The 11,678-nt window shown below is 44.9% G+C and overlaps 3 protein-coding genes across 3 annotated transcripts; 2 read left to right on the top strand and 1 right to left on the bottom strand.

Annotated features, from left to right (window-relative positions):
- Positions 1-387: 387 nt before the first annotated feature.
- Positions 388-5,627, top strand: LOC124479000 (cytochrome P450 2K1-like). Its single transcript, XM_047037452.1, has 9 exons — positions 388-741; positions 1,353-1,515; positions 1,921-2,070; positions 2,403-2,563; positions 2,673-2,852; positions 3,120-3,261; positions 4,472-4,656; positions 4,861-5,002; positions 5,103-5,627. Exons 1-9 carry the CDS (start codon positions 541-543, stop codon positions 5,288-5,290), a joined length of 1,512 nt encoding a protein of 503 aa, XP_046893408.1. The 5' UTR covers positions 388-540; the 3' UTR covers positions 5,291-5,627.
- Positions 5,628-5,630: 3 nt separating this feature from the next.
- On the bottom strand, positions 5,631-8,747 carry LOC124478999. Its single transcript, XM_047037450.1, has 4 exons — positions 8,557-8,747; positions 7,089-7,747; positions 6,791-6,934; positions 5,631-6,658 (listed from the first exon to the last, which is right to left on the bottom strand). Exons 2-4 carry the CDS (start codon positions 7,698-7,700, stop codon positions 5,753-5,755), a joined length of 1,662 nt encoding a protein of 553 aa, XP_046893406.1. The 5' UTR covers positions 7,701-7,747; positions 8,557-8,747; the 3' UTR covers positions 5,631-5,752.
- An 11-nt stretch (positions 8,748-8,758) lies between these two features.
- LOC124479008 (RNA-binding protein with serine-rich domain 1-like) lies at positions 8,759-11,224 on the top strand. The gene is made up of 7 exons (XM_047037463.1): positions 8,759-8,845; positions 9,412-9,555; positions 9,720-9,893; positions 10,007-10,112; positions 10,199-10,352; positions 10,466-10,607; positions 10,751-11,224. Coding segments are annotated over exons 1-7 (828 nt in total). The 5' UTR covers positions 8,759-8,843; the 3' UTR covers positions 10,857-11,224.
- The last annotated feature ends 454 nt before the right edge of the window (positions 11,225-11,678 follow it).

The following is an 11,678-nucleotide window of genomic DNA, read 5'->3' as shown; positions in this document are numbered from 1 at the left end:
CTGGCTGGGAGGAGGCTGTGCAGACCTGGAGGTCACTGGCAATGTCAATATACTGCATATAATGTACATCCCTTTAGTCAAAATAATTAATCAAAAGACTGAAAGTCAAAATATCATTCAGTTTGTTTGTCCATAAGAAACAGACCAGGACTGACTTGAAGCTTTCTTCTATTGTACATGTAACATTCTGTATGTTTTACTTAAATAAGAAGATAAATCATCTCCAGTGTGGCAGTGCCAAGTCTGATCTTTACCAGTACCCACATTGCCCTATGTCCACTACAAATTGTCTCTGTCTGCACAGGCTTAGTTCAATGTCCATTCTGTTGCCTATCAACCCCTGAGCTCTAAGGGGTGTGGCCTTTACTAGTGGGTTTCAGATTTCAGGTTTATTGTGTTTGAGCCAACTTTCTGCTCCAGAGCTTTGGGTGGTGTTTTTTGCCTCATGTTCATACATCTACAGGAGCAAAGAAGACACATTTACGCTAGATATTAATATCTTGACTCAAATATTTGATTCCACTTTACACCATAAGAACCATGTCTGTGTTGGATAGTGTTGTTCTCCAGACTCCCAGCTTGGTGACTCTGCTAGGGACTGTGGTGTTTCTGCTGCTCTTCTACCTCCTCACCTCCAGCTCCCAAGAACAGGGGAAGGATCCTCCAGGACCCAGACCACTACCTCTGCTGGGGAACTTGCTGATGCTGGATCTCAAGAGGCCACACAAAACACTTTGTGAGGTAAGAAAACTAGTTATCGGTTTTCCATATACTTCGCTTAAAGGATAATATTTTTTATTTTATTTTTACCACCAACGGTAGGCCGACTGGCTAGAATGATAATCGTACCTCCCGGGGAAGAAATGTTACCGTTAAGGAATTTAAAGAATGCTATGACTCACTGCTCGAAGTTTACTTAGAGTCGTTAAAAATCGAATCTTTTAAAAATGAAAACATAAAGACCTGTCCAAAGTAGGCTAAAACCACATACGGCTAATGCCCTGCAGTGATTGATTGAAAATGCTTTATTATTGATGCGTAGACATAGGCTAGTGAAGGCTAGTGCTGAAGCTACATATTTTAAGAAATGTCTAACATTAACTTGAAAATGAATAACAGATGTTTAAAATTATTTGCCAGTGGCAGGGGTTGCTTGTGAGTTGATGTGCCAAAACAGGTTGTGATACGGTGAAAGATTTGTCGATGATTTTCTAGGTTTTTAAATGCAAGTGCAGACTTAACAATATACTCAGCTCCCGTAGATAATGATCAACCAAACGCTTGTGTTGACATTGACAATCTTTATAAACAAAGAATCATATATTTTGCCCACATCTTTTTTTTTTGTCAAGCTCTCCAAGGAATATGGATCAGTGTTCACAGTCTATTTTGGACCCAAGAAAGTTGTGGTCCTGGCAGGGTACAAGACAGTTGAGCAGGCTCTGGTCAACCATGCTGTAGAATTTGGAGACAGAGAAATCACCCCTGCGTTTCACCTTATCAACCAAGGACATGGTAATAAAGTCATTTGTAACTGTTTTTACCAGGTTTAACCATATCATTCTCAATGGTCATGATTCTGTTTAGAGGATCCTTTATTTGCTTTGGCATAGTCTTAACACAAACACTTTGGTTTGAATTACACAACTTCTTTGTCAGCACATCCCCAAGTTCCTAAATAGTTGACTTATTTATGTTAATGTAGTATTTGTAGTATTTGTTCTAACTAAACCCTCAAAACTACTTTTTGTTTGTACAACCCTAACCGCTGTAACACTGTGTTCCAGTTTTCTGACCTAATACAAACATTATAATTGTATTTAACTTAACATAATAGAAAATCCCTAGACATATAAGTCCAATAAATTGTATTTCAAACAAAGGATTTTTTCATCCATAAACTGTACTTTCTCTCCACAGGGATCCTGTTTGCTAATGGAGACTCCTGGAAAGAGTTGAGGCGCTTTGCTCTCACAACCCTCAGAGACTTTGGGATGGGCAAGAAGATGAGTGAGGAGAAGATCATAGACGAATGTCGATACCTCATTGAAGAGTTTGAGAAACATGAGGGTAAGACAGATAAAATGTTAATTTAAAGGCAGGTTAGGTATGTTTTGCAAAACTAGTCATTTTGTGCGCTGGCACAGTTAGTGCAGGTAGGTTGGTAGACAGGCAAGTACCCAGTCCAGTCATTGCATTCGGTCCGATCGCAATGATTGGACGTGTTTATTACAGTCCTGTGACTGCCGCAGATATCAGATTTATTTTATTTTTCTGTCAGAGCATTTGATTTATTGATTGCTATCAGGATGTAAAGTTAATTTCAGCAAATAATACAAAAAGTGCTTCTCAAAAACATTACCTACCCTGCCCTTACAGTTTTTCATTCATTTCTGTGACAGGCAAAGCATTTGACACAACTTTTCCAGTGAATTATGCTTCCTCCAATATCATCTCAGCCATTGTGTACGGCAACAGATTTGATTACACTGACCCCCAATTCAAAGCCATGGTGGAGAGCGCCAAGAGGAGAATTAACATAACAGGCTCTGCATCAGTCCGGGTACTGTATTATCAATGACTTTTTGTCCTTTGGCTCTAGAACAGGGATTGTCTCCCTATCATTTGATTAATGTGATCCTGGTTGTTTTGGTGTGGGGCTGGGATGACAGGTGTACAACATGTTTCCAAGGCTGGGCCCATTGATTAAGAACGTACGTGCGTTGCTAGCTCTAACAGAAGAGTTCACAAGAGGATTGTCAGACTTGATCACAGGTCTGAAGGAGACTCTGGACTCTCAGGTGTGTCGAGGCTTTGTGGACGCCTTCCTCACCAAGAAGCAGAAGTTGGAGGTAAGAGGATATCTAGTGTAGATGAAAGTACATGAAGGTTAACAGAGGTACCTACAGTTTACACTTTAACCTTTTTGGACACAATATGCCCACTTCTTAACCACCGCTAATTTAAGAAGAATTCCATTTAACACACTTTGCTATTTGAGCTTATAATATTTTGCAGTCATCCCTATAGAAGATGAGCTCATTTATCCTCATAACAATTGTTCATACCCCAATACAGCATTGTGTTTTCTTAGTACTTCTCTCGTTTGTGTTTTCCAGGAATCAGGCATTGCAGATTCTCACTACAGTGACAACAACCTCATATTTTCCGTGAGCAACCTGTTTGCTGCTGGTACTGACACCACAGGAACTACATTATGCTGGAGTCTTCTGATCATGGCCAAGTATCCTAATATACAGGGTAAGGAAGGTGTGACAGAGGACTGTCTTCTTCTTTCCATTTGAATTGCACTGGAGGTCCACTACCGCCACTTACTGTTCGGGAGTCCGAGGTCAGTAGCCTAAACTGATCAAAGTCAATTACTCATAAAATAAACAAAACACCTATCTTGCCCCCACCCCAGAAATGTAAAAATTGCCCTACACATTTCCCTACCTCTCCCCCCCAGTGCTTAATAGGGCCCTCATGGATCCCGCCCTAACTCGTTACAGTAATCCTAACCCTGAGTATTTCCCTCTCTGCCTGATATGCCTCACATGACAACATCACATGCTCTACAGTTTCCAACTGACCACTGTTATTACAAAGCCGTCATTGTAATGCCCAACAAGTGTCAGTGTTGAGTTTAAGCCAGAGTGACCAAATCTCAATCGCCACATCAAAACTTCTCCACTCACAAGTGGAGACTCAAGACCCTCCTCACTTGTCTATGCTGTAGGAAATGGCTGCCCTTCACCTCACCATTCCACCGCCTCTGCCAACCAACTTTATTAATCTTTCAGGATTAAGCAGCCAAAACATGAAGCATACATTGTGAAAAACTAAACAAGTGCCAAGGAAAGACCCATAAGAGCATGCAGTTATACAAGTTACAAATTAAAACAACATGAACCCCAAAAAGTGCAAGACTGTACCTGTAGAAGAACAATCAACAGTAAAATATTTCACAGCGAGTACAAGAGGTCAAGAGTTAACTTTGTTATAACTAACCTACAAGCGCAACAAGTCTTTCAATAAGAGTCATTGTGATCCTGGAGGAAACTAACATCAGGTCCAATCAAGCATTCGTAAGTGCCGTTGTATTCCCGGAACAAGTGCGTCTTGAGCCTTTTCTTGAAGGTGGGAACAGTTGAGACTTCATAAGGAGTTGGACATGCTGGGCTTATGGTTTGGTAAAGTATGTCTATCATTGTAGTTCGGCTCCCTTTTGTCTCACTGTATAATATTTTGCACCTTCTGGGATTGTTTTGACCAACACTGTCAACACATTGAGGCTGAGCTGAGGCTGAGCCAATACTTTTCTTAAAGAACCGGGCTGCTTCCCGAAAGGAGGACTGTCTGTCACAAATAAACGTATAGGTACACATAGATGCTGGCTGACACTCACTGTGTCTGAAGTCCACGCTTATATTGAACTGAAACATATGAATTTGCACTCGTGTCTCCTCAGACAAGGTTCACGAGGAGATCAGCAGGGTGATAGGAAGTCGTCAGGTCTATGTAGAGGACAGGAAGAACCTTCCCTACACTGATGCTGTCATCCATGAGACCCAGAGACTGGCCGACATTGTACCCATGTCCATCCCTCACATCACCAGCAGAGATGTCACCTTCCAGGGATACTTCATCAAGAAGGTTAGATAATAGGTTTTAGTTCCGTGGCTGTTCACTCTAATGAGCTCTATCTTCCGCCAGGAAACCGCAATGTTCTGAAAAGTTTTAGTCTTCATGACGAACCTGAACTTTGTAGGGAGGGACTTTCAGACCAAATATTGATTCATTGAGCTGATATTTTGATCTGTCCAAGTTTCATCTGTATCATCTTGTGTTTGGTGACAGGGGACGACTGTCGTCCCTCTGCTGACAACTGTTTTGCACGACGAGAGCAAATGGGAGAGCCCTCACACCTTCAACCCCGCCCACTTCCTGGATGCTCAAGGTCGATTTGTCAAGAGGGAGGCGTTCATGCCCTTTTCTGCAGGTATCGTAGTCCTACATACATCATTTATTTAATGTTTTGGAATGGCCTTTAGGGATACCTTATGCCTAATAGTACCGTGTCACCTTTCTCTCTCTCTCAGGTCGCAGGGTGTGTCTGGGGGAGGGTCTGGCCAGGATGGAGCTGTTCCTCTTCTTCACCTCTCTCCTCCAACACTTTCGTTTCTCTCCTCCACCCGGGGTAACAGAGGATGATCTGGACCTCACTCCAGCTGTGGGCTTCATCCTTAACCCTTCACCCCACAAGCTGTGTGCCGTCAGCAGGGTGTGACACCACCCCACACATTTACATGATGAGTTCATGTATATAAGACAAGCACTTGTATTGTATTTAGGCAAACTTTATTAAAATACTTTGGTTTGGTTAACAGTCAAATGGAAATTATGTCTTGGTAGCAGAAAATATTAACTATTTTGGAGATTGCTGTATAATATGATATTAAATCACTGTAACCAAGACATAACCAAGCAATAGAAAATGGTTTCCCCTTTGCACAGTATAATATGTATTACTGATAATACTAATATAATATTAGCATCAATATAAAATGTAAATAAACTGTTTTTATTCCAAATAAACCATGTCAATAGCATGGATGCAGTGTGATTCCATCAAACTACATTATCACTATCATTCTCAAAATACACATATTTCATGTAAAAGGTCATTTGCCTCCACAGACAGGAAAAAAAGAGAAAACCAGGCATCGCAAATTAGTAATCAAACATGGTCTCATAATGTTTCCAATTTGATGATGTTGAGCCCCTGTGAAGTGTTTGTGAGAGGGGAGATGGTGGCCCCTACTGGCTGGGAGGAAGCAGCACAGACCTGAAGGGCCCCAGCTGTGCCAGTCCCTTGATAGTCTGCTGATTTATCCATGTCTCTGTTAGTCTGAGGGAAGGACTGGCTGTACATAGGCCCACAGGTCGGTGAGTACAAGGACACCTGTGTCTGAGACTGTTGCCGTGCGTAGGTTGGCGAGTAAGGCTCTGTGTGCGCGTGGCCGTGAGTGAGGCTATCGGCACTGCTGCTGGCTGGAAACACACAACTGGGGCTTTGCCCCGGTAGTTTAAAGGCCTCTACCGTGTCCAGACTCGGGGTGTCCATCTGGGAGAAGCCAGATGGGGCTTGGCTGCACTGGGGGTACACTCCCTGGCTGTAGGTAAATGTGCCCTGGGTGTAGGACGTTGAAGCAGTTGCAGCTGCAGATAGTGTGGGTGGGGAGGTTTTTTGGGTGTGCTGTTGTTGTTGCTGCTGCTGCTGGCTGGTGCTGTTACAAGGTCCCAGTCTGGAGGATAAGGTCTGCAGGGTGCTGAGGATCTGCCTTTGGACCTGGGTCTGCTGGCTCTGTTGCTCTGCCAGCATCCGCACAGCAAGACCCAGGCTGTGCACCTCCGAGCCCAGGGCCTGGACCTGTTCTCTGAGCCCACTTTCACCTCCCCCTCCAGCCTCCTGGACCTGCCCTTCAGAATTCTGGAGCTGGATGACCGCCCCACTGGAGCCCTGCGATGTTGGGATGGTTGGTGCAGGGCTAGGCAGTCGTATATCCACGCGGGGAGGAGGGTGCAGGGGGCGGGCGGACTGAAGCGAGCGTCTGGGAACACTAGCGCCCCCTGGCTGCCCGTCCACACTCCTCCTCTGCAGAACAATGCAGACGCATTGAACACTTTAAAGTGATACACAGGTGCAGTAAGTTGTTTCACTAATTAGAATGAGTATAGTTAAGATACGGGCTGCTGTGGTGTAAATGTGTTAATACTTCCTACTCACCATTTGAGTGAGCCTCTGAGTGGCCTGTGTAGTGAGGTCATAGGATGGAGGTAAAGCTTCTGTAACTCCCCTAACATCGGAGCCAGTGGAGTTAGACTGGTCTCTCCTCAATATTGAGGCCATCTGCTGATATGACTCTCTTATCTAGGAAAAAAGGGACACGGCCAAAGCATATCGTTACGATGACTTTTGGGACCGAATTTCACACCAACTAACAACATGCCTCCTATGATATTGTGACAAATGTACACAAGCAAACTCCCCACATTGAGAAAATGACAAGAAATGGGTTATCTACCCTCATCCTGTGTGACAGGGCCTTATCCAAAAGCCTCTTGCGAGCTGCCAGCATGGGGCTGGTGGCTGGTGAAGGGGTCACTCTCCTCCTTGTGTACGCCCCAGTGACAGTGACACCGGCCGCCCCTGTGGCTGTGGACTGGAGACTCCTCTCCTGTTTGTTCTGAGCCAGAGAGGTGACACTGACAATCTGGATGTCCTTGTCATCTTTGTTCTGCTCCGACTGCTCAGGTCTACGACTTGTACTGTTCTCTGCTGATCCAGAAGGTTGGGTCCTAGCCGCCGGAGCAGGACCGTTCTGCTTGGCAAACTCTGCTGATGCCACGTAACCAGCATGACGTGAAGCATCCCGTAGTAGCTGCTGTAGGTGTAGATTACTGTAGCCCTCCCGTCTTCCACCTTGGTTTCCCCTGGTCCCCACCAAGGCCAGAGGGGCAGTCCCATCTTCATTTCTCCCCTGTTTGCACTGGAACTCTTTCAGGTACAAGTAAATGGCCTGGGCAGACACCTTGATGTTCTCCAGCTCTAACACTGCCTTGATCTTGCGGAGGCTAAGGCCATTCTTGCGCAGTTCTACCACCTTGAGTTTGGCAGCATCATCTAGACGGCCCATGACAACTCGCGTGTATCTGACTGCAGCAGTCCCTCAGAATGCTCCACCTGAAGAGGCAACAATTCACAAACAGATGTATATTCATTAGGGTGAGCAGATTTGAGTTTTTGAAAAAGACGACCTCAGTCCTACTCATATATTAAAACAATAATGATAAAAAAAAATAACAATAAAAAAAAAAAATTGGCAACTTATATTTTACTTATTGCATATTTTATTTTAATTGTATTCCACTTAGTATTGCTAGTTTATGTATCCTTAGTATAGTTAGACCACATATTTAAATTTAAGATTCCTATATGTTTACTGTATGCACCTTCCTGCCAAAGCAAATTCCGTGTCTGTGCAAACTTTCATGGCGAATGAATCCCATTCTGATTCTGATAACAAAGGCGGCAAGGTGATCAGTGTTGCTAGATTGGAAATGGCGAAATATCGTACCAAAGGCTCAAAATGATCGTATTTGGAGGATAATTATCGTGCATCTGGCAACACTGAGTGGTCGACCAATGAAAGTTCTATCTACAGTCAGAGCTCGCGCAAGAAGGTGGAACGTAAGGGAGATACCTTTTCCAAAACTTGCAACAGCTTAATAACTAGTTAGTGAAAGACCCAGAGAAACACAAATATCCGACAAGGCAAAAACCCGGCCGAATTTGGAATCTATGCCGGACTCATTTTTTAGGTCTCGAAAACAGGACATCCGGGTAAAAGAGAACGTCTGGTCACCCTATATACATATGTTATTCATGTCAACATATCAGTTATACTCTCAGACAGTGCGCTGGTGGGGGATTGTTTGCCAAAGCACCTTGCAAGATAACAAAATTAATAGCATCTGGTCATGCATTCTTACCTTTACAACGACAGCACTGTTGCCAGTTGTTGGCTTGAAAAAGATTGAAGCACATGCAGTCTACCTGGTAGTGAAGAATAATCCTAAATTGTTTCCGTTGCCAAATATAGTTGTTCAATTGCGTACATTAATATAAACAAGCTAGCATCAGCTAAATAAACACATTCCGACTTGTAAGTGGCGCTTGAATCAAACCGTCATTTACTGTTGATGTGGTTTACGTCATCATTACGCGACAAAAACTAAGCACGAAGAGGAACGCTTACGGGCTGCTCCAGACTAAAGAAATGTAAGTTTTGATATTTCAGTCAGGTTGTACTTGTTTATTCTCATGAAAATTGACGTTTCGAAATTATACAAAAACTGTACAAACATAAAGGCTAGTGTGCTTGCAACCGTGGCCTTTCTATAATGTTGCTTTCATTTCCCAACACGATGAACGTTCTCCTAGCTCTAACAAGCTAACCAGTCAGGCCTACATCGTATTTTAAAAGCGTTAGCGTTAGTTTTAAGTGTTCCGACAGAGCTTTATACATGTATCTAAAACGTATTATACCATTTTCACTGCAACCGCGAAGAATGTAGGCTACTTGCGGTTATGCTGCTTCTATGCTGGTGTTATCTTCCTTGCTAACCGGGGACCTGTATTGCTACTGTAACTAGTTATTTATCTAAGTTGTAAATTGGCTTCAGACACATTTTTGGCGTCTGTATTTGTGCGGCAGTAAGAGTGCCTTTTTGCGAACATGGTTGTTTAGTCTTTTCATTTCATACTTTCTTAATATTTTGTAAGTGTGCCGAAGACTTTTGCAGTACTAAATTACTCAAGGCTGCGATGTTTCCATTTAATTTCAGGGCACCATCACCTATCAAGCGGAAGGAGGAGGAAAAGACCAAAGACAGAGGAAAGGAGAAGACTGGTTCAAAGGAGGTGGTAGACAAGGACAGAGGCCGAGAGAAGGGCCGGAAACGTCGCAATGCCTCCACAGGAAGCAGCAGGTGTTTGAATTTCCTGAACATCTCATTGTCAACCTAACCTGTACCATTTAGCTATAATAGGGACGAGCAACATATTCTCACCACATGACCTTCGTCTCCTCTTATTCAGTTCTGTGTTTCATGACCATATTCTTTGTGTTCCTCCTCCCGTCACTGGGGTCCAGCTCGTCCTCCAGCAGCAGCTCGGGCTCCAGCTCGGGCTCCTCCAGTGGCTCCAGCTCGTCAGGGTCCAGCAAGTCCGGTTCCTCCAGCTCGCACTCCTCCAGCTCCTCCAGCTCCTCCGGCTCGCCCAGTCCCGGCCGCCGTCGCCACGACAACCGCAGACGCTCCCGCTCGACGTGAGTCCCTCGGCGGAATGACGGCCGAGCCGTTTTGGCGTCAATCGGGGGGTGCATGATCCCCTGTGCTTCACCTCGAGGCGTTCTTAAGAAAACTGTAATGTCTGCCGCAGGTCCAAAACCCAAAAAAGGGGCGACGATAAAGATCGAAAGAGGAGAAGCCCGAGCCCCAAACCCACCAAAGTTTACCTCGGACGACTGACGAAGAACGTGACCAAGGTGAGCTGCTGAGCAGGAGCTACTTTTCCCGCTCTTCATCTCGCGCTGATGTTGAATGAATAACTGATTTTCCTGAGACTCCGTAGGACCACATCCATGAGATCTTCTCCGTCTACGGGAAGATCAAGATTGTTGACATGCCAGGGGGCAAGCTCCACCCCAACCTGTCCAGAGGCTACGCCTACGTGGAGTTTGAGACCCCAGAGGAGGCCCAGAAGGCCCTCAAACACATGGATGGAGGTAGGAGGACCTCAATGCCCTCGTGGGCTCTAAAGCTTGGGCTCCACCGGAACAGCATCTCTCTTTTCCTGAGTATTGAGGTTGGTCTTTTCTGTCCTTTCCCTGTTTCCCAGGGCAGATTGACGGACAGGAAATCACTGCCTCTGCTGTGCTGGCTCCCAGACCACGCCCTCCACCTCGCAGACCCTCCCCTCCCCGCAGAATGCCTCCACCCCCCCCAATGTGGCGTCGCACGCCACCCCGCATGAGGAGACGGTATGTTCCAGCCCTGATGGGCCGAGACCGCATTCATTTCACTACATTTCTCTTGGGTTGATCAGTGAAGAGGTGCAGAGTCTAGTCGCACAAACTCCTCCCGCACCCTTCCTTTAACCTGGCATTGCTCTGTGCACCTGCAGGTCTCGGTCACCAAGGAGACGGTCTCCCGTGCGCAGACGCTCTCGCTCCAGGTCCCCTGGGCGTAGGCGTCACCGTTCCCGCTCCAGTTCCAACTCTTCACGGTAGAGCTACGACATCACTGGACCCCACATCCAGGAACCCAGGACCCCCACCCTCATCCTGCTCCATCTCCCGGGACACCAGCCCACTGGACCCGAGAGATTTGGCTGGAACTAGAGGCTATCCTCCCTGGACCAGTTGTCCACTTTCCCCATTGTGTCTTGTCTCTTTACTTTATAGATGACATGTCTTAGATCAATGTATTGTTCGGCCCAACCAATAAGACTCAAGAAGTCTCAACCCTTGTTTGTTTCATGCTTTTCGGTTAATTCATCCACATAATTATCAGATTTTCTTAAGCTGTGACAAGACCTCTTTAGTATAATGTTTTATTTTGTACAAGTTTTGCAATTAAATGTGAAATATCAATTTGATCTGTGGCTGCTTGTGTGGATTTTTCTATCAACAACCATTTCTGATTGTTGACTGTTGTCCTTGTTTGCTCTATAGACACAATTTATTTCTTGAATGTAAAAAAAAGAAAAAAGAAAGTGAAATCACTACTGGTACTGTAGATAAGGGCCAACCCGGCCAAGGGGTGTGGAGGAGAAGAACTTCACAGCCTGGTTTTAGTCCTCCATGCTGAATATGGGATTTAATTATCCAGGCTTTACAATGAGGGCAGATCATTCAGCAAATGAAACCGTCTTTTCCAGGGAGTAAACTCATTGAATGGCAGCTCTTTTTTGTTGAGAAACTCACATCGCTTCAAGTCTGACATACATGGGATCGATACAGGTGTAGATTGGGATGTAGCAAGGAAAGGGCAAATTCTTATCACTGGAAGTGTCAGTGAAATGTTTTCAAGGAAGTACAGAGTACTGATTG

This window comes from Hypomesus transpacificus, chromosome 17, assembly GCF_021917145.1.
Source record: "Hypomesus transpacificus isolate Combined female chromosome 17, fHypTra1, whole genome shotgun sequence".
NCBI classification, from domain to species: domain Eukaryota; kingdom Metazoa; phylum Chordata; class Actinopteri; order Osmeriformes; family Osmeridae; genus Hypomesus; species Hypomesus transpacificus.
Note: the sequence above shows the minus strand (reverse complement) of the source record. Positions and strands in the feature narration are given on the sequence as shown.

What these genes read in the sequence shown, in the direction of transcription:
- LOC124479000 (XM_047037452.1), top strand. Translation starts at nt 541, where the DNA reads ATGTCTGTGTTGGATAGTGTTGTTCTCCAGACTCCCAGCTTGGTGACT. An exon ending in AGGGATACTTCATCAAGAAG is followed by an intron (nt 4,657 to 4,860) that starts GTTAGATAATAG and finishes GTTTGGTGACAG; the next exon opens with GGGACGACTGTCGTCCCTCT. An exon ending in GTTCATGCCCTTTTCTGCAG is followed by an intron (nt 5,003 to 5,102) that starts GTATCGTAGTCC and finishes TCTCTCTCTCAG; the next exon opens with GTCGCAGGGTGTGTCTGGGG.
- LOC124478999 (XM_047037450.1), bottom strand. Translation starts at nt 7,700, where the DNA reads ATGGGCCGTCTAGATGATGCTGCCAAACTCAAGGTGGTAGAACTGCGC. An exon ending in CCCTGTCACACAGGATGAGG is followed by an intron (nt 6,935 to 7,088) that starts GTAGATAACCCA and finishes CTTTTTTCCTAG; the next exon opens with ATAAGAGAGTCATATCAGCA. An exon ending in CTCAGAGGCTCACTCAAATG is followed by an intron (nt 6,659 to 6,790) that starts GTGAGTAGGAAG and finishes ATTGTTCTGCAG; the next exon opens with AGGAGGAGTGTGGACGGGCA.
- LOC124479008 (XM_047037463.1), top strand. An exon ending in GCCTCCACAGGAAGCAGCAG is followed by an intron (nt 9,556 to 9,719) that starts GTGTTTGAATTT and finishes ACTGGGGTCCAG; the next exon opens with CTCGTCCTCCAGCAGCAGCT. An exon ending in CCACCCCGCATGAGGAGACG is followed by an intron (nt 10,608 to 10,750) that starts GTATGTTCCAGC and finishes GTGCACCTGCAG; the next exon opens with GTCTCGGTCACCAAGGAGAC.